This window comes from Geotrypetes seraphini, chromosome 12, assembly GCF_902459505.1.
Source record: "Geotrypetes seraphini chromosome 12, aGeoSer1.1, whole genome shotgun sequence".
Taxonomy (NCBI): Eukaryota; Metazoa; Chordata; class Amphibia; order Gymnophiona; family Dermophiidae; genus Geotrypetes; species Geotrypetes seraphini.
Window position 1 is genome coordinate 46,938,687 of NC_047095.1, and position 27,804 is coordinate 46,966,490.

Below are 27,804 nucleotides of genomic sequence, written 5' to 3' on the forward strand. Positions count from 1 at the left end.
TCCCAGTACGGTTTCCGAAAAAAAAGCACAGCACCGAGCTCCTCATCATCACATTAATCACTAAAATCAAACAGTTGCTAAGCTCGGGTCATCAGGCAATACTACTCCAATTTGATATCTCTGCAGCCTTCGACTCAGTGAACCACCAACTACTCCTAACCAAACTCAGAAATTGGAATAACAGGGACTGTACTGAAATGGTTCACCAACTTCCTACAAAATTGTGAATACATGGTCAAAAAGCCAACCCTTGGAAGGCGTTCTGTGGCATCCCACAAGGCTCCTCATTATCTCCAATCCTATTCAATTTATTCATGAGCTCGCTGGGTCACATCAAAATGGAAGATGAAACTGTACTATCCTATGCCGATGACTTCCTCCTCCTCATCCCCATAACCTATAATCAACCTATTATTGCTGAAAAAATCTCAAACAATATAGATAAAATCCAAACCTGGGCAACGAACACAAGTTGAAACTTAACACCACCAAGACCAAAGCCATTGGTTTCTGCACCGCACAACAGAATGTCATATCTAACCTCACTCTTTCATCAGGCATCACTCTCACAATGGAAAAATCCACCAAGGTACTTGGCTGCATCTTAGACAACACTCTCACAATGGAACCACAAATCTCTAACCTTCGGAAAAAGATCATTTACACAATGCATCAACTGCGACTCACAAGACCATGTTTCCACCCACATCACTTTGCTCTGATCGTTCAGATGATGGTCTTACTTCAACTGGACTATTGCAATTCTGCCTAGCTTGGCATCAACACCACTCTTATCCACAAGCTGCAGCTCATCCAGAACACAGCTGTTAGACTAATCAACAAATTAAAGAAATATGACTCAATCACAACCTTCATCAGGCAATTACACTGGCTTCCAATAGCATCCTGAATAATTTTCAAAACTTCATGTATCATACACCAGATTCTGTACGGAAACTCAGCAACCCCACTCATCCAGCTATTCTCCACGGTTTGGTCGATATCAAGAAGAATCCTTAACAGAATTCAACTAAACCTACCATCCACAAAATACCTTCACTACAAGCAAATTTACCACTCTATTATAACTTATCTGGGTGTAAAAACCTGGAATGACCTACCAGAAGCAATCGGGAAAGAGACAAACTACACTGCATTCAAGAAAAACTTGAAGACCCATCTCTTTGACAATTAACTGTTTAATCTTCTGTATAGCACCCTCTACTTCTAGGCCCCTCCCCTGGCTTCTCCATGCCCCCCCCCTTCCTACTGCTTTCCCACTTCCTCTTTGATCTGTTACCTTGAGCTTGAATAGATTTGTGCAACTCACAAATGGAAGATTAGATTAGATAGATTAGGAGTAGTTCCACTGAGCCGGAAATCTGCCATAGTAAAACCACTCCTGAAAAAAACAACCATGGGCCCAGACAACCCAAGCAGCTTCAGACCTGTCTCAAACCTCCCATTCATCTCAAAAATATTGGAAAAGACAATACTCAAGCAATTGCCAGACTTCATGGAGACAAACATCACCCTCTCCAACTTCCAATTGGGCTTCAGGAAACACCACAGCACAGAAGCAGTTCTTTTGGACATCCTAGATGACTTATGGAAAATCCTAGACAACGGAAATGACGCATTGCTGGTACTATTAGACCTCAGTGCCGCCTTTGACACCATCGACCATTTTCTCCTCTTGTCCAGGCTAAAGTCCATCTGAATCCATGACAATGTACTTCAATGGTTCTCTTCATTCCTGACCGACAGATTGCAGAGAGTTCTACTAGGAAAATCCTTATCTGAACCCAAACCATTCCACTATGGAGTGCCTCAGGAAGCCTTACTATCACCTCTCCTCTTCAACCTCTATGTCAAACCAGTACTGGACATAGCGGAAAAATACTGAATCAGAATCCACTCTTTCGCTGACGACCTACAACTCTATCTTCCCCTAGGCTGTCACCGAAACACACAAATCTATAACCTCCAATCTTGTTTAACTGAAATAAGACCTGGATGACTGGGAACAAGTTACCATTAAATGAATCCAAGACAGAACTTCTCTGGATCCACAAAGATCTATGCGTATACACCTGTCCGTCCGTCCGTTTCCTGGGGTACAAAAACCCTTACACCCAAAGACATCTGCAGCCTAGGAGTAACTCTAGACTCTAACTTATCAATGACAGATCATGTATCCAAACTAGAATCATCCTCCTTCTACTACCTCCACCAGCTAAAAACCATAGTGCATACTTCTCAGAACCCAAATTTGCCCAACTACTCTATATGCTTTTGTACTATCCTGCTTAGACTATTGTAACACTCTACTGGTGGGCCTGCCTACCAAAAGTCAGTCCCAACTCCAAAGGGTGCAAAATGCTGCAATCCGCCTTCTGAAAAACCTAGGCATCCGTGACCATGTTACCCCTGCATTAGTTTCCATGCATTGGCTGCCCATTCAAAAACACTGCACCTTCAAGTCCCTGCTCCTCGCTTTCAAAACCTTCCATGTAACAATTCAAGTTTCAAGTTTATTAGGATTTTATATACTGCCTATCAAAGTTATCTAAGCGGTTTTTACAATCAGGTACTCAAGCATTTTCCCTCTCTGTCCCGGTGGGCTCACAATCTATCTAATGTACCTGGAGCTATGGAGGATTAAGTGACTTGCCCAGGGTCACAAGGAGCAGCGCGGGGTTTGAACCCACAACCCCAGGGTGCTGAGGCTGTAGATCCAACCACTGCGCCACACACTCCTCCTCCTCCTCCAATTCCGTACTACATGAAAACTAAACTACAAATCTACTTCCCAAAGCGACCACTGAGGTCCCAAGGAGGTTAAAACCATGGGCTCCCAGTGCGGGAGGGCAGGAGAGATTTGGGGCGAGGGTGGGGTGGCAGGAGAGATTCAGGGTGAAAGCGGGAGAGTTGGGGCAGGCAGATTCGGGGCACGGCTTCGGGGCAGCAGAGGCTGCGGTGCCCGATCTATCTTCACTGCTCCTGGACTCTCCTGCTCTCTGCCGCCATTCCCCACAGTGCAGGCCCATTTTAAAACCACGGGCTTGCACTGTAGGGAACGGCGGCAGAGAGCAGGAGAGTCCAGGAGCAGACAAAAGAGATCTGGGCTGGGCTGAGCTTCTCCTGTCACTATTGTCAGGGTGTGCGCATAGCATGGATTGCTCTGGCTGTGGGTAGGGGGCGTATAGGGGGCATGTTAACGATCGTGCGTGCAGGCCTTTACTGAATTGGTCGACCTGCATGCAAACGGAAATGGATCTCACACGGTTTGGAGGTTTAATGAATCCTGCCCTATGTATGGAAGGATGAATCAAAATTCCTCAAGGATGACATTAAAGACTGATCAATAATTACAGAGATCCTGTTAAAGTAGTTGTTGATCAGAGAAGCCACAAGTTAACTGATTGAAGGAATCATATACTTTTTCTCCCATGAATTCTGAATATTTTTGTTTAATATATCATTTTGTGTGTGTTTATTTAGTGGTGTGCATTTCTCTCTCATCATGGTTTAGATTATATTCAACATATGATTAGGTCCTAAAGTGTGCTAATATACAGACCATACTAGGGGATCACAAACTTTTTCTTAGCACTATAGATGAGGGATATGCCTCCTGTGGGAGTTTTCTTTGGACTTGTAAATCAGCAATAATAAGCTTTACTCCATATAATTTCCAACTTAAATAACTAGTTGCAGCTACCATATGTACTAGACTGAAAGTCGATCTCATGGATAAGTCGAGGGTAGCTTTGAGACTAAAAATAGTTAAAATTGGCATGATCTGCGTAAAGTTGAGGCTACAAACAAAGAAAAGAATGGTGCACATACACACAGATAGAACCTTCTCCCTACCTCACTCACATCCCACCACAGCCAGCATGTCTTCTCTGCTGCTCCCTTCCCCACACACAGATACGAAAAAGCATGTTTGTTTGTTAGGGTCAACTAATACTCAATGAACCACCCTAATTTAGGGAGTAATTTATTAACACCATTTATACACATTTATTGCATGGCCCATTCCAATTAGTATGCACCACCTATTAATAAATGACCCCCACTTAAGAGAGAAATCGGGAGAAATATATCAGCATGAATTTCATTTCTAAGTTTGCAAAATTTTGTATACAATATTAATGTGTGTGTTTATTTTATTTCATATTTTATTTTTTGTAGAATACATTCAAAAGTTCAAAACAGTATAAAAACTTTCAGGTTGAAGTAAAGGAAGATGGATACTGCCTGAATGGTTCAGAAAGGGATTTTTCATCTTTAAAAGCACTGATGGACCATCTAAAAGTACAGATTCTTCGGACAGACAATGTGAGCTTTACCTTGAGAAAATGCTGCCCACCAAAGCCAAGAGGTATTTCTCAAATAAGTTCTGTGTTTAAATAAATAAAAAAAAAAACTTGCCTGAAAGGTATTGCACTGTTACTAACCCCTCCAATTATTCAGCATTTGGTGATTGGTATTTTTTAAACACAGTCTGCCTTGGGCTTATATGCATATTGGCTGGTGCTGCTTATCTAGTTCTTGGTAATATTCAGATCAGTACCTGGATAGGTAACCAGATAAAATTAGGACAGACCTCTTTTTGCTTAACTTTATTTAGGCAGTTTCCTGATTGTGCAACTGAATAGCACTGCTAACTGGGTAGCTTACAGATCTGCCCAAACTCTGGCACTACCTGGATAGTGGCAAGGTGCGTTGACTGGCTATTCAACTTTATTATTTGGATAATGTCGAAGAAAATCCAGGTAGGAAACAGAATTTATCCAGGCAGAAGCTGTTTCTAGTGGGCTAAATCCCAATGAATATCAATCACCAAGTTGTTTTTTGTTTTGTTTGCATGTGGCTGAACATGTTAAGTATAGGCGTGCCTCTCACTATAGGAGCGAAAGCAACATAGAGACACTACATGTGCTGGGAAAAACAGTGGGAAAGACATCAGAAATGATCTGTGCTCAGGAAATAAAGAATCTGGGTAAATTGGGGAAGGAACAAACTTCAAGGCCTAAGTTGGAGTGAAAATGGATAGAATAGTTAAAAGTCAAATATCAGGTCCAGATGTCTGATGTCTGATTAAATTAAACCACCTTACTTGATAGCTCCCCAAAATAAAGTATATACAAGGCAAAAACAAGGTAAAGAAGATAGTGCAATAAAGTTCTCACAAATCCCCAACTGTCTTTATCACCAGTCCTTGAACTTTGAAGCAGATTCCTTGCATCTCATCTTACTCATACATTCTTCTGAGCTTGAATGATAATTCTTTCTTCCTTGTTTCTCAGGAGCCCTGGCTGAGCTCCTTAGATTCCACATTAATAGCATTTGCAAAGCATACACCCAAATGAAATCCTCCATAAAATTACTTCATTTAATAACACCTTAAAAGTATAGACAGGGTCAAATGTGACCTGAACTTTCAGGAGAGAATCTAAACTCTTAAGAACATAAAAACATAAGAATAGCCTTACTGGGTGAGACCAATGGTCCATCAAGCCCAGTAGCCCGTTCTCATAGAGGCCAATCCAGGTCACTAGTACCTGGCCAAAACCCAAGGAGTAGCAATATTCCATGCTACCGATCCATAGTAAGCAGTGGTTTCCCCCATGTCTTTCTCAATAACAGACTATGGATTTTTCCTTCAAGAAATTGTCTAAACCTTTCTTAAAATCAGCTAGCTATTCTTACCACAACCTCCCTCTCGGCTCTCTCTTCCCCATGCATCTGTACCTCATGCTAGAGAATGACATACAACGTCTTCTAGGAGAAAAATAGAAAAATATATTATCCCAAGACAAGCAGGCAGCATATTCTTACATGTGGGTGACGCCATCCAAGGAGCCCCAGTACGGACAGCGTTAAAAGTGCATCACCACTTTAAGAGCTTGAGAAAGTTCATGAACTACCCGCACCGCGCATGTGCGAGGGCTTTCCTGCCCGATGATGCACTTTTAAAGCTGTCCGTACCGGGGCTCCATGGATGACGTCACCCACATATGAAAATATCTGCATGCTGTCCCTGAATAACACCTATTACAGTAAGTATGCTTTCTCTGAGGGCAAGCAGGCATCATATTCTCACATCTGGTCCCAGCACAGACAGTCAAAAAGTATACTGTCACTTTTAAATATTTGAAGATCGCCCATATCATGTAACTTCTTGCCCGATGTTGGCTCATGGGACCTGCAGTTCTTAGTTTTCTGCAGAGCTGAGAAACTGAGATTTCTCTGTGTGTCAAACTTTAGTCTTTTTTGGACTTTCCCAATCCTTTTTTCATTTGTTTTTGTTGTAATATTTTGTTTTCTTTTATATTCTTTCAGTTTTTCCAAAAATTTCACTTTTTTCTCAATGAGTTTTTGGGCCTTCAGGCTCATTTCAGCCTGCTCCCATGCCAAGAGCATTGACTCTTTTTCAGTTTTACCAATACAATGGTCTCAAGTTCCAACTAGAAGCAATCACAAATACAACGAACTTGTGAGACTTGGCTAAACAACTTTCCCAAGTCGAGTACTAGGTTAATATGAAACCCTCAGATTCCTGCGCTGCTCAGTATAATTACTATAACAGCTGATGGCAGGTGGGCAGTTTTCTTTCATTGGGTGTTCATATTTTTCTTTTTATATTTTTTATAAGTTATGCATTAAAAACTCATCTTTAGCGTACTTTAGTCAATATGTGACTCAATAACTGAAATGACTAGTGGCACTTATCTTTTTGTAGGCCGCTTGTGCTTCAGATACGCTCTGCCGGTGCATGTAGAGCCCGACGGGACCCGTTTCGCCGATTAAGGCTTTGTCAAGGGTCTAAACTGTTCTGGCGTCATTTTCTAGACCTGTCATACACAGGTGCAGCTGTGCACACCAGAACAGTTTAGACCCTTGACAAAGCCTTAATCAGCGAAACGGGTCCCGTCGGGCTCTACATGCACCGACAGAGCATATCTGAAGCACAAGCGGCCTACAAAAAGATAAGTGCCGCTAGTCATTTCAGTTATTGAGTCACATATTGACTAAAGTACGCTAAAGATGAGTTTTTAATGCATAACTTATAAAAAATATAAAAAGAAAAATATGAACACCCAATGAAAGAAAACTGCCCACCTGCCATCAGCTGTTACAGTAATTATACTGAGCAGCGCAGGAATCTGAGGGTTTCATATTAACCTAGTACTCGACTTGGGAAAGTTGTTTAGCCAAGTCTCACAAGTTCGTTGTATTTGTGATTGTCTTTTTCAGTTTGACATCTGCTCAACCTCCCTAGGCCATTGAGCCCTCAGACGTCATGTCTGTGGTTTTTCCATCGATGTCCAAGGCACCAAGTGATGCACTTGATGTCAAAGGGCCATATCGGGTGCCAACCTGCATAACTAGTATGTGCAGTCCTGACCATTGAGATATTTCATGCATGCTTTGCTTTTGTATGCTGAATAGGTCGCTTAAATCCAGAAAGTTGCAATTTGAGAAATATTTTAGTACAATTTCAGCAAAATCGAACGTGGCTGGAGACTCTGATGCTCAACCATAGACTCCAGCACCAACTGCTACTGGCTTCACGGGATCCTTGTAAGTGAGCTAAGAAGCACAAACATGTTTCCTCTTCGAAGCATGCATCAGCATCAATGCACTCCAAGCATAGATACCCCGATTCCCTGTCGCCATCTCTGCAGTTGGTGCCTCCTCAGAGATATGCCCTGACATAGAGGTCCCCAACACTTCAACACCTTGGTCAATAAGCACCTAATATATACCCTTGACGATATCAGTATCAGTGCCATTGCTGCAGGAACAGCTTCTAGTACTGTTGGAGCACGAATTAGCTTGGGTTATTGCAGTCACACCTGGTACAACCTCCTGCATCATTTCTTCCGGCTTCAGCCCATTCCAAGGTTTGCCCATGCAGTACATCAAGGCATCGATCTTGGACACCTCAACGTTGTTTTTGCATTGAAGAGACGCACAGCACATGTATCATCTTCTAGGGAGCAGAACACACCAAATTCTTGGCATTCTTTATCCCACTCTCAATGCTTTGAAGAGAAGATATGTTTGTGCTTCTTAGCTTGATGGTGTGGTCTTTCTAGGCAGCCTTCCAGTTTGCACCCGAGTTAATTCTTTCTCCTTTGAACTCCAAAGGAGGAATATTGATACCATGTTTTCCTAGAGGTGGGCTCTTTCGTTCTTGTCTCCAAAAGTAAAGAAGAAAGTTCCAACCCCCAGCTAATGAGTGTGAACCAAGCACAATCGCCATTGCCTCACACTGGTCAAGAACAGATTAGGAGCATTTCTTAAAACTGATCTGAACTTATGTAGAGGGATAATATTTAAAAATCAACCAAGACTGCATAATAAGTTTTTTAAATGGTTTACTATAAGTAATAAGTAATACTATATACTATATAAGTAATAAGTAATACTATATATTTATATTTTTCTAAGGTGTCGGAACAGAAGGAAAGTTTATGCAAGGAGAAGCTTATTTGATATTAGTCAACTAACCTTCTTCTGAGTTTAATTTTTAAACTTTAGGATGTGATCAAAACCACTACTCAACAAGGATGATAGCAATCTACAATATTATCTTGTTATGGTGCAAAAAAAAATGACCTATAATTTACAAATAGCTGTATTCTTAATATTAGGCTGAAGTTTTGTAATTTAAAGAAGGTGTAAAAGTGGACATCACGTTTATAGAATGTTTTTCTAAAGTTTAGTTTGAAATATGGCATTTTGCTACCTTTTCTTCAGGAAGTATATATGAAAAATAGTTTAACTTCATATGAAAAAGAAGCATAGAATTGTGGTTTTCTGTTGATTTGTCAGTTTCTTGTAGAGCAAAGGTGAAACATAATCACCTTATTGTTTTTGTAAGGCTTAAAGACATCTGTCTGGATATAGGAAAGACATATTTACTTATCCAGTAAGACAGAGGGGAGCCTTCTGTATATATACATTCTCCAATTCCTCTAATTGCAAAGACTAATGAAAACATTAAAATAAGGTATGCTTATAAAAAAAAAAAGCTTCAATTTATTTATTCATTGATTCCTTCAATTTTCTATACTGTTCTCCTAAAGGAGCTCAGAGCAGTTTACATGAATTTATTCAGGTACTCAAGCATTTTAATGAAGATCTACTGTATATTTGCCATGATGTGAAATTGAGGTTTCATGCAACACCTGGTTGCATATAACCAATTTAAATTCACACCACTAACAATAATCTTAATTAACAAAAGCTATTCCTAGATTTGAATAGTTTTCTGAGGCCAAGGAAAATAGCAGTTCCAACAAGTGGGCAACATTATCCATCCAAATGCAAAGTCAGAATTAAGGTTTGCAGAGCTGTAGAACTTTTTAGAGAGCTCTATTACAAATGTGTGAGAGTTTGCATGTGTACATCATTGCACAGGGCCACTTCAGTTCTACTTTTTCATTTTGGATAAGGTGCTGAACTTAGTGAAAAGATTTACATGCTAAATGTGTATGAAAATCTTAAGGCCTTGAAATTCTTAATGACCGCTTTAATATATATCTAAATGCGATCTGCAGTAATGGTTTCTACACAAGTTAATACCTGCACCAAAACAATTGCTGCATTGCTTAGCCAGTAAAACCGCAACAATGCTTTCTGCATGGATCCCACAGTTTGGATTCCACCTTTGTTCTGCTTATTCTTCCCTCCTGGTTATGCCTATACATATACTACATAAAAGCATTCTCTGTGGCCTGTTTTTATGCACACATACCTTGGGCTGAGCAATTTAAAATTAGGGTCTAGGACAATTTATCGCAGCAGTTTTATTGCTGTCAGTTCAGTGTGGCCGTTTTCAGCACTAAATCATCCCATGAAACTAACAGCCATGATGAATCATCGGGAGACGATAGGACCAAACCCCCTTCCTCCCTCCCCCCAAACAAAATCGTTGATTCTTGGGGTTCAATGCCCTCCCAACCCTCCTCAAAATTCTTCTCTCCCCCTCTCCTCCCTGTCGCAGCTCTTGGAATTTCACAAGGCCAGGACCAAACAAACCCTCTTCCTAAACCACTGTTTCAGGAGATGGAAGGTGACAAGAGACTCCATAGCAGAAGGAGCCAGAGAACAGGGACATAGACATGGAAACAACATATGCCGGTACTGCGATTAAGACAGGCTGAGCCCGTAACTATGGTCTGGTGTTTGTAATCTGCTAAACTAAACTAAACCTTGGGTTTGTATACCGCATCATCTCTACATTCGCAAAGCTCGACACGGTTAACAAGGGTTAGGGTAGAAAGGAACTCCAGTGAAAGGAAAAGACAAAATAAAGAGAAAATTTAGGACAGAGTAACCAGAGAGAGGAAGAGTTACATTTTTGAAAATGTTTTCAGATGTTTACGAAAGATTTGGAGGGAGCTCAGATTCCTAAGAGGGGAGGTAAGATTGTTCCAGAGCTCAGTGATTCTGAAAGGGAGGGAGGAACCTAGTTTTCCTACAAGGGAAAAGCCTTTTCGAGAGGGAAAGGAAAGTTTCAGTTTTTGGGTAGATCTGGTGGAATTGGGGTTAGAGGAATTCCAAGAAAGAGGAATAAAAGGGGGGAGAATGCCGTGTAGGATCTTGAAAGTAAGGCAGGCACATTTGAAGTGGACTCTGGAGATTATCGGGAGCCAGTGGAGCTTGGACAAAAGTGGTGAGACGTGGTCGAATTTGCTTTTTGCGAAGATAAGCTTAGCAGCGGCATTTTGAATCCGCTGGAGTCTTTGAAGGTTTTTCTTTGTTAGGCTTAGGTAGATAGAGTTGCAATAGGATGGTGGATTGGACAAGGACGGCAAAGTGTTTTTGATGGAAACAGGTTCTCACTTTCCTTAGCATGTGAAGGCTGAAGAAACATTTTTTTATTAGGGAGTTGAGGTGATCGTTGAAGGAAAGTGTAGAGTCAATGATGACTCCCAGAATTTTACTTGAGTATTCAAGATGCAGCACCCTGGCCAGAGGACAGTTGCCAGAATGGGATGATTCATCACGGCTGTTTCAGTGCGGCTGATATGAAATATCTCACAATGAATCATCCCATTCCATTAAAAGTGCCAGTTTTATTATAAGAGTATTCAAAAGCATATAAAAACACTGTTATACATGTTCAAGCGGCTCATTTTCAAAAGAGAAAAACTTCTAAAAAAAAAATAACACCCCCAAAACTCATAAAGTGGCAGAAGGACATTTTTCTTGCAAAAACATCTAAGTTGCATTTTTTTTGAAACTTGGATTTGAGACATTTGTCTCTGAAGTTCATCCACATTTCAAGTGAGCGTGTTAGGGGCATGTTGTGGGCATGACTTGGATGTTCCCAAAAGTTAGATTTTTTTTTTTCCCCTGATATAATGGAACAAAACCAAAATGACTAGGGCAAAAATTGAGATTTTCTGACTGGACCTGGTTCAAAGACAACTAAGTTACAAAAAGGTGCCCTAATTGACCAGATGATCACTGGAAAGATTAAGGCATGACCCCTCCTTAATCTCCTGGTGATTATTGATCCCCTCCTAACCCCCCTCCTCCCAAAGATTTGACCAGGTCAGTACATACCAGGCTGTATGGCATTCCTATTAGAGCAGCAAGCAGTTTCCTTGAGTAGCCTAGTGGTTGGTGCAGTGAACTTGTAGACAAGGGCATCTAGGCCCCATATCCCACACTAACTGGCACACTTGTGGTGGAACATGTGAGCCCTCCAAAAACTACAAAATACTTACGATCGCAGAAAGCAGAAGACAGGCAAAAATATCTGGAAAAGTTAAGAGAGGCTGGTCTTGTAGTCAGGAAAGCAAATATGCAAATGGAAGAAAAAATAGCTGACACTGTTAAAAGGGAAGACAAGACATTTTTTAGATATATTAGTGATAGGAAGAAGTGCAAAAGTGGCATTGTGAGACTCAAAGGTGAAGGGGAGGAATATGTAGGAGTTGATAAAGAAAAGACCGAATTGCATAACAGATATGTCTGTTCTGTGTTCATGGCTGAAGCCGGGACCGCAGAAGACAAACATGAATAGGGATGGAGGAGTAATAGTCCCTGATAGATTTTCAAAGGGTTGTGTTTGTGAGGAGCTAGCTAAAATAAAGGTAAACAAAGCAATGGGGCCGGATGGTTTACATCCTAGGGTGCTAAAGGAACTTAGGGAAGTTCTGGTAGCTCCGCTGACTGACCTTTTCAACGAGTCTCTATAGTCAGGAGTGGTACTGGAGGACTGGCGAAGGGTGGATGTGGTCCCTCTCCACAAAAGTGGAAGTAAAGAAAAAGTAGGGAATTACAGGCCAGTAAGTCTAACTTCTGTGGTAAGCAAATTAATGGAAACACTTTTAAAACAGAGAATGGTCAAGTTTCTGGAATCTTGTGGATTACAGGACTGGAGGCAACATGGATTCACTAGAGGTAGGTCTTGTCAGACAAATCTGATCAATTTCTTTGACTGGGTGACCAAAGAATTGGATAGAGGATGTGCACTAGATGTGGTGTATTTAGATTTTAGCAAAGCCTTTGACAGTGTTCCACAAACATCTAATAAATAAACTGAGTGCCCTCGGGATGGGTCTTAAAGTGACGGGCTGGGTTAAGAACTGGTTGAGTGGGAGGCGACAAGAGGGTAGTGATCAATAGAGATCACTTTGAGGAAAGGGATGTTATCAGTGGTTCTGTTCTTGGGCCTGTTCTTTTTAACATTTTTATAAACGATATTGCTGAAGGGTTATCCGGTAAGATTTGCCTTTTTGCGGATGATATGAAAATTTGCAATAGAGTAGACATGCTGGATGGTGTGAATAACATGAAGAAAGACCTGGCAAAGCTTGAAGAATGGTCTAAAATTTGGCAGCTAAAATTTAATGCTAAGAAATGCAAGGTCATGCATTTGGGCTGCAAAATCCCGAGGGAACGGTACAGATTATGGAGTGAAGAGCTTATGTGCACGACAGAAGAGCGGGACTTGGGTGTGATTGAATGTGATGATCTTAAGGTGGCCAAACCGGTTGAAATGGTGATGTTGAAAGCTAGAAGGATGCTAGGTTGCATAGGGAGAGGCATAGCTAGTAGGAAAAAGGAGGTATTGATGCCCCTGTATAAGACTTTAGTGAGACCTTATTTAGAATATTGTGTACAATTCTGGAGACCACACCTTCAAAAAGATATAAAAAGGATGGAGTCGGTCCAGAGGAAGGCTACTAAAATGGTATGTGGTCTTCATCATAAGGCGTATGGGGACAGACTTAAAGATCTCAATCTGAATACTTTGGAAGAAAGGCAGGAGAGGGGAAATATGATAGATGTTTAAATACCTACGGAATATAAATGTGCATGAGTCAGGTCTCTTTAATTTGAAAGGAAACTCTGCAATGAGAGGGCATAGGATGAAGTTAAGAGGTGATAGGCTCTGGAGTAATCTAAGGAAATACTTTTTTATGGAAAGGGTGGTAGATGCATGGAACAGTTTCCCAGAAGAGGTAGTGGAGACAGAGACTATGTCCGAATTCAAAAGGGCCTGGGATAGGCACGTAGGATCTCTTGGAGAGAGAAAGAGATAATGGTTACTGCAGATGGGCAGACTAGATGGGCCATTTAGCCTTTATCTGCCATCATGTTTCTATGAGTACTCTACCTATATATAGGTGACACCTGCAGGCTTAAGCACTATTGTAGTGCTGTACAGTTGGGTACAGTAAAATTTTTGCTATTCCTAGAGGGCTCACTATACAATATAAGAGGGTTATGGTGAGATATGTACCTGAGACCTTGTATATGAAGTCTACTGCTAATACCCCAAGGCTTCCCCACTGCTCTGCTGGATCTGTGTGGCCAGTCTACTAAGAATCCTGGCTCCCAGCAATCCCAGTGTTGGGCTTTTGTGCATTTTTTCCCCAAGACCTTTTTTTTCTCGAACATGATACTTAAGAGAGATAAGACACTGAGCACAAACAACTAGAACAGTTGTTAATCCTGACCTGAGGGGCCCCCAGCAAGTCAGGTTTTCAAGATATTCCTAATGAATATGCATGAGGCAGATTTGCATGCCTGTCACCTTGCATATTTGCCTCATGCAAATCTCACAGGACAGGTTTAAGAACTACTGGTATAGAAAACAGTGAATTTCAAAATAAAAAGGTAATGTTTTTCTGAACACCCTATGTTTGCTACTTGATTTTTGGACATTTTTAGCAAAACATCCAAAATCAGACTTGGATGTAATATAAAAAATGCCCCTCTATGTCTCAAAAATTACCCCCTATGAGTGCCTAAGTATGGTTAAGATGTCAGCAAGACTTTGGAGATTAAAATTAACAGCAAGATATGTGTTCTTACAGAAATCTCCAATTTGTTAGTGGCAACAAAGAAAGCCCAGGAATGGCAGCCTGTTTACTCTCTCAGTCAACTGAGTTTCCATCGAATCCTCAAAGAGGAGATTATTCAAGTAAGTCCTTACTGAATTTCTTTCTGTTTTAATAAACAATTCTTTAATTTAATCACAGTGATGGATTAGAATGTAATCATAAGCTTTGCTACTAAGAAGGATAGCATTAGTTCACTTCTAGTAAAAATGACAATTTTCACAACATTTTTACCTGCATAAATTGTCTATCTGAAAAAAAAGCCAGCGGTACCGGTGCTCTCCCTCAAGCAAAAAATTGACAACTTGCTTAGGGAGAAACTGGGTGAGCATTTTCAGATGCTGGTGCCAACCCAAATTATGCCCATGTTGACACAGACTCTCTTGGTGCTAGTCTGGTCTGAGCCCATGACTACCTTTTCATGCTCCATCAGTGTGGAGATCTTTGACTCAGGAGTTGATACCCTCAGCTCCAAGACACCAGTCATCCTTGATGCAAACATGTCCAGAGGCAACTCCAGTGCGGTCCCAAAAGGCATTACGGAAGCTGAAACATCTCGGGCCTTTGACACCGAATCTTCGGTACTGTCCATATTCCATCCAGGATTCAGACTTGTTCGAACCACTGATGATGAGGATTCTTCTGATGCTGATTCACCTCAACATTCTTCTCAGGAACCTCCTGGTTTTTTTTTTGAAAGTCCACCTTTTCAAGATTTCTTTGCAAAATGTCTGAAGCACTTTCTATTCCACTGGAGGCAGACTCTAAAACATAGCATGCAGTTCCTAGAGGCTTTAGACCATGAACAGCCCTCTAAGGAACTACTCAAGCTTCCTCTTCATAACATTTTGCGAGAAACTTTCTACAAAAATCTAGAGACGCCACTTTCTATCCCTGTGGCTCCTCGGAAATTAGAATCTTTGTACAGAGTGGTTCCGAATTCCTATTCCTGGTTTTGACAAACCTCAGTTACTCCATGAGTCTCTAGTAGTGGAGTCAACTTTTTAAAAAGTCTACAGGGGCTAATGTCTAGCATCAGTACCCCCTGGCAGAGAGGGCAAATCCATGGACAAATTTGGCAAACGACTTTATCAGAATGCCATGTTGACCAGCTGTTCTGGAAATTATAATTTCCATTTTTCGTTTTTTCTCAAGCATCTCAAACAGATTTCACACTTTCAGAAATATATACCAGAACGCAAGCTTCCTGCTTATCAACAACATATTTTTGATCTTTTTCAATTAAGAAAATATATGGTTCGTTCTACCTATGACACATTTGAACTTACCTCCACTGCAGCTATGTCTCTGGCCATGAGATGCCTGGCCTGGCTTCATGTTTCAGAGTTTGATGTGAACCACCAGGATAGAATAGTGAATGCCCCGTGTCTAGGAGATGAACCTTTTGGTTCATTCATGGACATGGCAACACAGAAGTTGGCTGCTCATGAGACTAAAAAGAAGCCTCCTCCTCCTCGTTCTTTCCAACAGACTCCTTCTTACCAATGCAGGTTTGCTGCTAAGGCTACTACTCCTGCTCAGCCTCAACCTAGAAGGCAGAAGCAACAACCTCGTCAACAACCTAAGCAACAGGCTGCACCCCAAAAACCTACGCAGCCTTTCTGGCATGTTTCTTCAGGGCATAGTCACAGTCGACATTTCACATCCTCTACCTCAGCCCATCGAAGGCCGTCTCAAATTGTTCATCACTCGTTGAGAACTCATAACATCAGATCTCTGGGTCTTAAACATCATTCATCAGGGTTACACTCTCCATTTTCACACTCTGCCAAGAGAGTCTGTTTTGGACCCTGCACAGTCCTCTCTTCTCCAGGAGGTTCAATCCCTTCTCCTGCTGAATGCCATCGAGGAAGTTCCTCTTTCCCAGCAGAACCAGGAATTCTACTCCCGCTACTTCTTAGTTCCAAAGAAGATGGGAGGACTGCAACCCATTCTGGATCTCAGAGATCTCAACAAATTTCTAGTCAAGGAGAAATTCAGAATGCTATCACTCTCCCTGCTTTATCCACTTCTCAATCAGAACAACTGGCTATGCTCCCTAGATCTCAAGGAAACCTACACACATATCCCAATTCATCTGGCTTCTAAGAAATATCTCCATTTTCAGCTACATCAATGTCACTGCCAGTACAAGGTCCTTCCCTTTGGCCTGACAAATTCTCCCAGAGTCTTCACGAAGTGCCTGATTGTAGTGGCCGCATCTATCAGATCGCACGGTCTTTCAAGTCTTTCCACGGTCTTCTCAGGAAGTGGTCCAAGCAACATCACAGATCATTTCTCCAGGCTCTAGGATTCAAAGTCAACTTCCCCCAAATCACATCTCATTTCGACTCAACATCTTCAGTTCATTGGAGCCATCCTAGACACCACTCTCATGAGAGCATTTCTTCCTCCAGATCAACTGAATACTCTCGTCCACCTCTGTCAACAAATGCACTCTCTTCACTCCATCTCTGCGTGACGCATGATGGTTCTTCTGGGCCACATGGCTTCCACTATGCATGTAACGCCACTGGCAAGGCTTCAGCTTTGCACTCCTCAGTGGACCCTCGCGTCTCAGTGGTCTCAAGTTACAGATCGTCTCTCACAGCACATATCTGTAACATCATCTCTTCTGCAGTCGCTTCAATAGTGGATGACCTCGTTAAATCTATCCAGAGGTCTCCTTTTTCACTTGCCCCCTCAACACAAGGTACTCACAACAGATGCTTATCCTTATGCTTGGGGGGCACATATGGATGATCTTCAGACCCAGGGTCTTTGGATGCCAGGGAATGGAAATTTCACATCAATTTCCTAGAGCTCAGAGCAATGTATTATGCCCTCAAGGCTTTCCATCATCTTCTTTGCCCTCAAGTCTTCCTCTGCACAGACAATCAAGTAGCTATGTACTACATAAACAAGCAGGAGGCCCAGAAAATCTGGACTTGGGTGACTGCTCGCAACCTTTTCTTGAAAGCTATATACATTCAAGGGGAGAATTCCCTAGCAGAAAACCTCAGCAAAATTCTTCAACCTCTCAACTCTGCAACTCTTCAGTCCATTTTTGCTCTATGGAGCACTCCACAAGTGGACTTGTGTGCAGCTCCCCACAATCACTAGTTTCCCCAGTTTTGCTCCATACTTCTCTCCATCTGGAAGCCGATGCGTTCCTCTTGGATTGGATGGGCATGTTTCTATATGCGTTCCTCCTGGATTGGATGGGCATGTTTCTTTATGCGTTCCCTCCATTTCCCCATCTGTTAAAACTCTGTTCAAGCTCAAAACAGTCAGCCACCATGATTCTCATCGCTCCTCGGTGGCCCAGACAACATTGGTTCTCCCTTCTACTTCAGCTCAGCTCCAGGGAGCCCATACCTCTTCCAATTTTTCCTACTCTGCTTACTCAACATCAAGGATCACTTCTACATCCCAACCTGCAATCACTGCACCTGACAGCTTGGTTTCTCTCAGGCTGAATTCATCTGAAATACAATTTTCTCAGCCTGTCTGCAATATTATTGACGCCTCTAGAAAACCAGCCACTTAACAATGTTACCAACAAAAGTGGACTAGGTTTTCTTCCTGGTGTCTTCTTCATCATCACAATCCTACTGCCTTATCAGTGGATTTAGTGCTGGACTGTCTTCTTCATCTGTCTAACTCTGGACTCAAATCTATGTCTATCAGAGTTCATCTCAGCGCTATTACAGCTTTTCACATGCCAGTGGAGGGAAAGCCTCTCACTGCTCACCCTCTGGTCTCCAGATTCATTAAAGGGCTTTTCAATGTCAAATCACCTCTTGAGCTTCAGCCTGTTGTCTAGGACCTTAATGTGGTTCTTTCCTGTTTAATGAAACCTTCATTTGAACCAATGGCCTCAGCTCATCTCAAGTTTCTTACCTGGAAAGTTGTCTTCCTTATTGCTCTCACCTGTGCAGAAGGGTCAATGAGTTACAAGCATTGGTAGCAGATCCACCCTTCACAGTTTTTCACTATGATAGTGGTTCTACGCACACATCCAAAGTTTCTACCGAAAGTTGTCACGGAGTTTCATCTCAATCAGTCGATTATTCTACCAGTGTTTTTTCCTAAGCCTCATTCTCATGCAGGACAAACCGCTTTCCACACTCTGGACTACAAATGTCCAGATTTGGCCTATTACATCGACAGGACAAAGCCTCATCGTACTTCTCCCCAACTCTTTGTTTCATTTGATCCTAACAAGTTGGAGCATCCTATTTCCAAGAGAATGATTTCCAACTGGCTGTCTGTCTGTATCTCATTCTGTTATGCTCAGACTGAACTGACACTGGAGAGTCATGTCACAGCCCACAAAATCAGAGCTATGGCAGCTTCTGTTGCTTTTCTTAGATCTACTCCCATTGAGGAAATCTGTAAAGCTGCCACCTGGTCCTCAGTTCATAGCTTCACTTCTCACTATTGTCTAGAGTCTTTATCCAGACAGGATTGGCACTTCGACCAATCTGTATTACAAAATTTATTTTCCTAAAGGCCAACACTCCCACCATCCTATTCTTGTTAGCTTGGAGGTCACCTATCAGTGAGAATATGCTGCCTGTTTGTCCTGGTATAAAGCACAGTTAACTTACTGAAACAGGTGTTATCCAGGGACAGCAGGCAGATATTCTCACAACCCATCCACCTCCCCAGGTTGGCTTCTTAGCTGGCTTATCTTAACTGAAGGGACCATGCGTCTACGTCAGGCGGGAAGGGACTCGTGCATTCGCGGTGTGGGCTATCGCAAACTTTCTAAAGACTTAAAGTGGTGATGCACTTTCAAAGTGGTCCTTACCGGGTAGAGGTCTGCACGGGAACGGGGATCGCGGGGATCCCGCGGGTCCCGCGGGGATCCCGCGGGTTCCCCCCCTGGCCCACGGGACTCCCACGGGGACGCCCCCTGGCCCACGGGACTCCCACGGGGATGCCCCCCTGACCCACGGGACTCCCACGGGGACGCCCCCTTGCCCACGGGACTCCCACGGGGATGAAAACAACCTACCTAAATTCTGGCGATGCAAGTCTGGCGTCGCGTCGGGAAATAGCCATGTTGAGCAGTGAGCTCAGCACGTACACAGATGAAAGCCTTGCTTGCTGATTGGTCCGGCGGCCCCGCCCCACCGTGCCGCCGGACCAATCAGCAAGCAAGGCTTTCATCTGTGTACGTGCTGAGCTCACTGCTCAGCATGGCTATTTCCCGACGCGGGCATTAGGCTGTTTTTTGTCATTTCGGGTGGGGGATGGCAGCGGCAGCAGCAGCCTGAAAAAGAAATCATCCTGGCCGGGTTCGGTGTCATGCTCCGGAGCTTCTACAGCCTTCCTATCTCCCTCTCCCTTCTACCTGCGGCTCTCTTCGGCAACTTAGCAGCAACGATCGACACAAGCTTCTGGCGTCGGGGCCTACCCTCTGCGAGTCCCGCTTGTTTCAACTTCCTTTTTCCACAAAGGTGGGACTCGTAGAGGGAAGGCCTCGATGTCGGCAGCTTGTCTTGATCACCGCTGCTGACGAGTTGCTTAAGAGAGCCGCGGAGCAGGGGGGTGTTGCCAGGTGCAGGTAGAAGGGAGAGGGCCAGATGCAGGACTCGTGGGTGAGGGAGGAGAAGAGAGAGGGGAGAGAAACAAAAGGAAATATTTCATACTGGGCTGGGCCGGAGTGGAGAGAGGGTGGAAATATTCTGGCTACAGGGTGCATTAACAAAGGAAAAAGGGGGAAAGCTGAAAATGGAGATAGTGACACAAAGAAGAGAAAGGGTAAGCAGGACCTTCTGAATAAGGATAGAGATACAGAGGGGACATGAAGAGGAGGTGAAATAGAGACATAGAAGTAATGCTGAAAAAGTGTGTGTGGGGGGGGGGGGAGATAAAGACATTGAAAGGGCAAATGGTGAATATGGGGTAAAGACAAGGACAGAGACAAATGAAGATTCTGAAAAAGTGGTGAGATAGGGATATAGGTGAGATGGACACAAAGAAGGGTGATGCTGGAAAATAGGTGGAATGGTAATTCTGACAGACACAGAAGGGAAATGCTGGATCAAGGAGAGATGGGGCTCAGGCTGGATGGAATGAGGAGAAATGCCTTGTTGGCCCGGAACTTCCTCTCCTACGTCAGAATTGACGTCAGGGAGCGGAATGCTGGTCAGCGCGACGCTTCTGCAGGGAAAGCTTGGGACAGCGGTGGCTTGGGGACTATTCCCCGATGGCGGTGGCAGCAAACCGAGTGGCTTGGGGGAGGGCACGGAGAAAGAAAGAAAGGGGGCAGACAGAGAGACAGAAAGAAGGGGGAACAGGGAGACAGAAAGAAAAAGTTGGGGGAGAGAATGAGGTCTGGAGGAGAGGAAACATACAGGAGGCTGAAAGAAAGGAAGAAAGATTGGATGCACAGTCAGAAGAAGAAAGTGCAACCAGAGACTCATGAAATCACCAAACAGCAAAGGTAGGAAAAATGATTTTATTTTCAATTTAGTGATCAAAATGTGTCTGTTTTGAGAATTTATATCTGCTGTCTATATTTTGCACTATGGCTCCCTTTTACTAAACCGCAATATTGTTTTTTAGCGCAGGGAGCCTATGAGCATTGAGAGCAGCGCGAGGCATTCAGCGTAACTCCCTGTGCTAAAACCTACTATTGTGGTTTAGTAAAAAGGGAGGGGGTGTATTTGTCTATTTTTGTATTTTGTTACCGAGGTGACATTGCATAGAGTCATCTGCCTTGGGAAATGTATATGGCAGATATCTTTGTTTTGTGTTCAAAAGAAAAGGAAATGCATTTCTGGTTTTATTTCTACAGTGTTGAAGTACTTGTTGGCCCTTGCTGTGACTGGTGGGGATCCCCAAGCACCGCCAGCAGAGGACCTCCTCTAGAGATGGTCAGAACTCCCCTCCACCAAGCGCAGCAGTCGCTGGCAGCATCCATGAGCCACTGAGGTGCCAGCATCTGTGACTCAGGGACGCTACTGCTGCCTGCCAAGCTTGGCAAAAGGGACCCCAGGCCAACTGCAAAGGAAGTCCTCAGCTGACAGTTTGTGGGTTCTCATCAGCTGAGTATTTATATTTTATATTTACATTAGAGGTTCTGGTAGAAACCCATTTACAAAGTATGTATTCTTCCCAATTAATATTTCCAAATTAATAGTCTCTTTGCTTATTTGTAAATGGGTCTCTACCAGAGCCTTTAATTCAGTAGCATAATTAAATAAAATAACTATTTCTGAAGTTTATAGGGAAGGATGGTGACGGAGGGGATTCCTCGCGGGGACGGGTGGGGACGGAGGGGATTCCTCGCGGGGACGGGTGGGGACGGAGGGGATTCCTCGCGGGGACGGGTGGGGACGGAGGGATTCCTCACGGGGACGGGTGGGGACGGAGGGATTCCTCACGGGGACGGGTGGGGATGGGTGGGATTTTGGCGGGGACGGGTGGGGACGGGTGGGATTTCTGTCCCCGCGCAACTCTCTATTACCGGGGCTCCATCGGTGATATCACCCATCAGTGAGAATATCTGCCTGCTGTCCCTGGATAACACCTATTACGGTAAGTAACTGGTTTTTTTGCAGTTATGAAAACTGATGATGATGGACTTTGAGACATACACACCTTCACCTAATTTTATAAATGGCACTAAAAATTTATGCGTGCTGTTATGGAATAAGGGGAATCTGCACCTAATTTAGCGTGAGGATTTACACCAGGTTTTAGTTGGTGCAATACATCTCAAGGTAGTTGTGGATCCTAGCATGAAATGCTACTATAAACAGCACTTACCTTTGAGTCCTGTTTATAAAATAGCACTAAGCGTTATCTTTATCAGTGCTGATCTTTTGGCGCCATTTATAGTTTGGTCCTTTTAGGCACATCTGGAAGTCTTTGTTTTTGACAGTGATAGGAAACCAAAATTTAGTGTCATGATTTTAATTGGTCTACTGTTGCACTTTGATGAATGTACAGAATGAAATCCAAAATGTGAAACTTTTTGATTTAATGAATACACAATATCTTGAATTAGGAATTAAATTGGTTCCAACGCACTAGTGATGGATGTGAGCCCTATTCTGAGATGCTATGGGGAAAGGAAAGGTGAAGAACCTTACCTACTCCATGACATCAGTGACTCCATTTCTTGTGGCCCAATAGACTTGTAGACTGCTGTTGAGACTTTGGAGCAGGTTGTGATGGGAGATGAGGTGAGTGAAAGCTTGCTCACTCCTCCTTTCATTTAGAAGCTCTGTTTAGCCCAGTAGAACACTTACCTCTGGTTTGACCAAATGCCCAGCAAGAATAACTGATAGCCATTGACAGATGGCATCAGTGGATCAGTTCAAGAAATGCTCAGGGATCTGGAGATGCTGTAGTTTCAGAGTTGCAAAAGTCAATGTATCTGAGGGATATCAAACAACAAGAGGTCTTCAGTATGCAGGAAGAGATGCATTTATTATTTTATTTATTTAAAAATTTATAAGAATCTTCCATTAAGCTTTATGTGGCTTGCTGAACCTTCAGTTCTTCAATTAAGTGTGAAAGAATTCAAACCATTTTGTCAAAACCTAAAAATATTTCTCTTGAAGGTCTCTGGGAGGTAGTTGCTGATTTAGGGAAGACGCTGTTCAAAATGTATAGTTGTTTCAATTAATCTCTGGGATTGTTGCACATACTAAAAAATTTTGAGAAACATGTTTTGTTTGCGAGTGTTTTGCAAGACGAGCAAAACACTTAGCAATCTTTTGTCTCGCAAACCGAGCATGTTCTGCTACACGAGCACCTCCCCCCCAATCTAACCGGCATCGCACCCCCCTGCAAACGCCCCCCCCCCCGCGAGAAACGCATCGCACCACCATGCTGAAAGCGGTATCCGTCCGCCCTTCCTCACAAACATGCTCCTTACCCCATCTGCCGGTTGTGCGACTGAAAGAAATCTCCTGCCTCTTGTCTGGGCTGGGACTTGAGCATGCGCAGTTGCTCAAGGCCCAGCCCAGGCAAGAGGCGGGAGATTTCTTTCAGTCGCACAACCGGCAGATGGGGTAAGGAGCATGTTTGGGAGAAAGGGCGGGCGGATGCCGCTTTCAGCACAAGGGTGCGATGTGGTTCTCGCGCGGGGGGGGCGTGATGCTGGTTCGGGGGGTGCGATGCCGGTTAGAGCGGGGGGGAGGGGGTGATGGAGCAGCACCGGTAGCCTCGGGGGGGGGGAGGAGGAGGAGGTAGAACGAATCAAAGCGAGTTTCCATTCATTCCTATGGGGAAACTCGCTTTGATATACGAGTAACTTGATTTACGAGCATGCTTCTGGAACGAATTATGCTCGTAAACCAAGGTTCCACTGTATTTATATGCCACTTATAACCTAAGTGGTTTACATGAAGAGTTGAGGTGTAAATATTCATTGAATAATGCAGCTTATGAAGTTTACTGCAAACTACATTTAGTATGTAATGATTTGCTTCTCATTATTACAAAACAAGCATTGCAATAAAAAAACAACCCCCATGTTAAACTACATTATTAGCAAAGAAAACATTATATTAATTAAAATGCATTATTGCTATAACAGCTTAAATAGGGCCTTAGATTGTAAGCCCTCTGGGGACATAGAAACTGACTGTACTTGAATGCAATTTGCCTTGAACTATTGATGAAAATGTGTTGTGATAAACATTCTTTAAATCACACATACAGTTCGCAATTTTAAAAAGAGGAGAGTTTTTAGGAATTACAGATAACAAAATAATCTTTTATTCAGTAGTTAGTCTTGCCCTTGTGAAAAATTTAGAGTACTGGAAAAACCTCCATTTTAAAAGTGCACTTTAAGAAAGTACATTATACATAACACCTGGAGCATCTGAAGAACTGTGGGTGGGAAGTACAGATAGCAATAGACATTACTCCTAGTGTGCTATCTTACATTACTGCCCTTCACAAACAGGTTCTTATAACTGGGCCTAGAATTAGAGAAGCAAAACAAAGCTATTAATTTATTTAAATTAAGTCTGTGTGTCTCAAAACACTATCTTGACTGAATGTCTTCATAGTGATGGTTAATAAATCCTGATAAATTTAATTTTTCCCCAGTAAAGCATGGGTTGTGCAAAACTAAAATGCAAAGTCACACAATTTTTTTTAATGATAATTTTAATGATAATTTTTCTTCTCCCACTTCTACGTGACACAAAAATATAGTAAATCATATTCTGGTAACTCCAGGAAGTTGGCAGGAATGGGGAAAACATCTTTCCTGGCTTAACACTATAGCTTGAAAATATAGCCTTTTTTTATTTGATAGTTGGATCACCTTGGAAGAGGAACAAGAACACAGATTTATGCTGGAAAGCTGAACTACAAAGATGATGATGATGAGAGCTGTGTTACAGAGAAAGAGATCAAAGTTATCCTCAAAGTCTTAGATCCTAGCCACAGAGACATATCCCTGGCAAGTATTAATTATAACTTCTCCTTGAAATTATATAAGAAAATATAGTAAAGCTTTGGTGCAGACTACTATGAGACATCGGTGACTAGCTTAATGGCTGAGAACCTGGGATACACCATTCAATATGCCATTATAAGGGTAATTGCATCTTTTTTAGCATAGCACTGATACTATGAGACTACCATTAGGAGTCAGAGCTGCCCTTTTGAACCTGGAGAAGCTTTGGAGCAAGAGCAGAGTAACTTGATATACGAGTAACTTGATATACGAGTAAATGCTTTTGCATTTTCTTTTCTTTTTTTTTTCATTCTTTATTTATTCAATTTTTAATTGAATTATAACATATTTCATGCCTCAGAATCATGAAAAACATGTATCAAGAATAGTCATATAGCTAAATCCCCTATAAGTCCTCAAATAGAAGGGGAGAAAATTATTAGGGAAAAGAGGCACAACAAAATTAAGAAATACTAAACAATTGATTGGCATCTCAGATAGGACTAAAAATTAAACATCCTTCCTCTTTTGATTAATCTCCTATTTCTTCCCCTGGATCCCTAACCTGGACCTGTATCTTGCACTTATTTTCAAGAAAAGCCTTTAATTGTTTGGGATCAAAAAAAAGATACCTATTTGATTCATACAAAATTAAACATTTGCAGGGAAACGTAAGAATAAATGGGCTCCTAGGGATAACACCTGAGGGTGCAACAAAAAAAACTGCTTTCTTTTTTTTCTTGTGTATCTACACAGACATTGGGAAATACCTACACTTTTCCTCCCCAAAACAGTTTATCATTATTACAGAATACAGCCTCATCACTCAGTCTTTATCTGATTCAAAAACAAATGTCACCAGGAGCGTAGATCTCATGCACTCTTCCTCTAAAAATGTTTCCAATAACTGAGTGACTTTCAAACTGTCCCTGGTCCTGAGCTTGTTGTTTTTTCGCTGGAACAAATTAAACTCTGGAGAATGGAGGCACTGCTTCCTTAGGAACCCCAAGAACTTCCATCAGATATTGCTTAAACAATGGGAGCTATATTCTTGAATTGAGGAAAGTTAACAAAATGCAGATTTAACCAGTGGGTATAATTCTCCATTTTTTCAACTTTATTTCTCAATCCCACTAACCCCTGACTAAACGTCAGTGTGTTAGTCTTACATTCTTTAAGATCTTGCTGGATGTCCTCCATTTTTTTCTCTAACTCAGAATGTTTCACTTCCTGGGTGGTAATTCTGGTTTTAATATATTGCAAAGAATTATCTATCAAAACTTTGTTACCAATGAAAATCTTCTCCAAGCGCACAACAGCATCCCGGATGGAATCAAGAGTGACATGAGCAGGTTTTAGCATAGGAGACATAGTATTCTGCTACTGACCATGTTTCACAGACCTGGCATCCTGTCGGGGCTGTGCACCACCCACAGTGCCTTCGGACTCCAAAGGGAGCTCAAAATCAGCTCCCATACTTGTGCTCTGTGCATCATCGTCTCCTCTCAAGCCCCAAGCACTCCCCTCTGGTGACTCTTTTGCCTTTTCTATTAGACTGCCAGAGAGAACCCAAGTGCGTTCTTGAAGAGGGTCAGGGATTGCTGAGGGGGACTTCTATTTTGAGGGGAGGTTACAGTGAGAAGCTCACCATGGAGGGGGGAGGGAGTATTGTTGAAGAGGAGATGCTATTTGGGGAGAGGATTTGGGTGCTCAACATGGCAGCTGACTTTCTAAAAAAGCATCTGTATCTACATCATATTTCTCACTATCAAGTTGTGTGCAAGCCTATCAGTGTCTGCCCTATTTGGTTAGTGGAAGGTAGATGCTGGTCACATACCCTAGATTTACCACATGATATTTGCACTTACCACACCTTAAGTATTGTACTTAAGGTGTGATAAGTGCATAATCTTACTGTACTTTAGTGAATATCCCCCTAACCAAACTTAAATGGCTGCGTGGTATTTAAAAGCAAAACAATACACAAATAAAGCAGTTTCACTCAATGTACCAATTCCAGTGCAGCTTTCAGCTTTGCCTGTGCCAAAAACTAAGGAAACTAAAATAACCATAAACTACAACTTCAAGGGCTTTTAAAAGAAGGAGGTATGAAATGGAGATCGGATTTGAAAAACACTTTTCACTCAAACCTTACTTTACATTATATTCCGCCAAAGCCCTTTCGAGTTCATGGTGGGTAACAATATATTTCTATTACTGGGAACAAACACAGTTAAACATAATGCTTAAACATAACGCAATGACAAATATTCAAATGGAACATTAACAGTAGAAGATGATAAATTTCAAGATAAAAATGTATTATGTATTATGTAGAGTCTTCTAAAAAACAGTATATTGACCTACTTATCGTACTAAAATAGGGAGATCATTCTAAATTAAAGAAGCCTGATAAAAGAAGAATGCCTTCCAATGAACAAATTATCTAATTGTCTTTGAGGGAAATTGAAGATAGAATTACTTCCTTACAATATGACCTGGTCTTCCTGCTAATAATGAAATCAGTTCCACTAAATAATATGGCACCTGGTCATAAAGAATATTAATCATAATACAAAGCTTAAAATAAATCCTTGCATTTACTGGCAACCAATGCAATTTAATGAAACATGGTGTAATTCTATCATATTTAGAGATGGAAAAAGTTAACCTCACCTTAGTGAAAGGAAGGCTGTAGGAATGGAAAAACAAACAAACATAAGAATAGCCTTACTGGGTCAGACCAATGTTCTATCAAGCCCAGTAGCCCATCCTCACAGTGGCCAGTCCAGGTCATTAGTACCTGGCAAAAAAACCAAAGAGTAGCAACATTCCATGCTACTGATCCAAGGCAAGCAGTAGCTTCCCCCATGTCTTTCTCAATAACAGATTGTGGGCTCTACAGAAAAACTGGAACTGAGGTGGCACCACTTGATTAGGCAGTTGCAAGAAATTCCACATATGCGTGGCACATCACTCTAT

General features: G+C 42.2%; 1 protein-coding gene across 5 annotated transcripts in view; it reads left to right on the plus strand.

Annotated features, from left to right (window-relative positions):
• Positions 1-27,804, plus strand: part of JAK1 (Janus kinase 1) — a 241,161-nt gene that overhangs the window by 110,896 nt on the left and 102,461 nt on the right. For all 5 annotated transcript variants that reach the window (XM_033915500.1, XM_033915502.1, XM_033915498.1 and 2 more), the window contains 3 exons: positions 4,201-4,390; positions 14,361-14,467; positions 24,679-24,825. In XM_033915500.1, the coding sequence (XP_033771391.1) occupies positions 4,201-4,390; positions 14,361-14,467; positions 24,679-24,825 (444 nt within the window). The remainder of the gene's footprint in view (positions 1-4,200; positions 4,391-14,360; positions 14,468-24,678; positions 24,826-27,804) is intronic.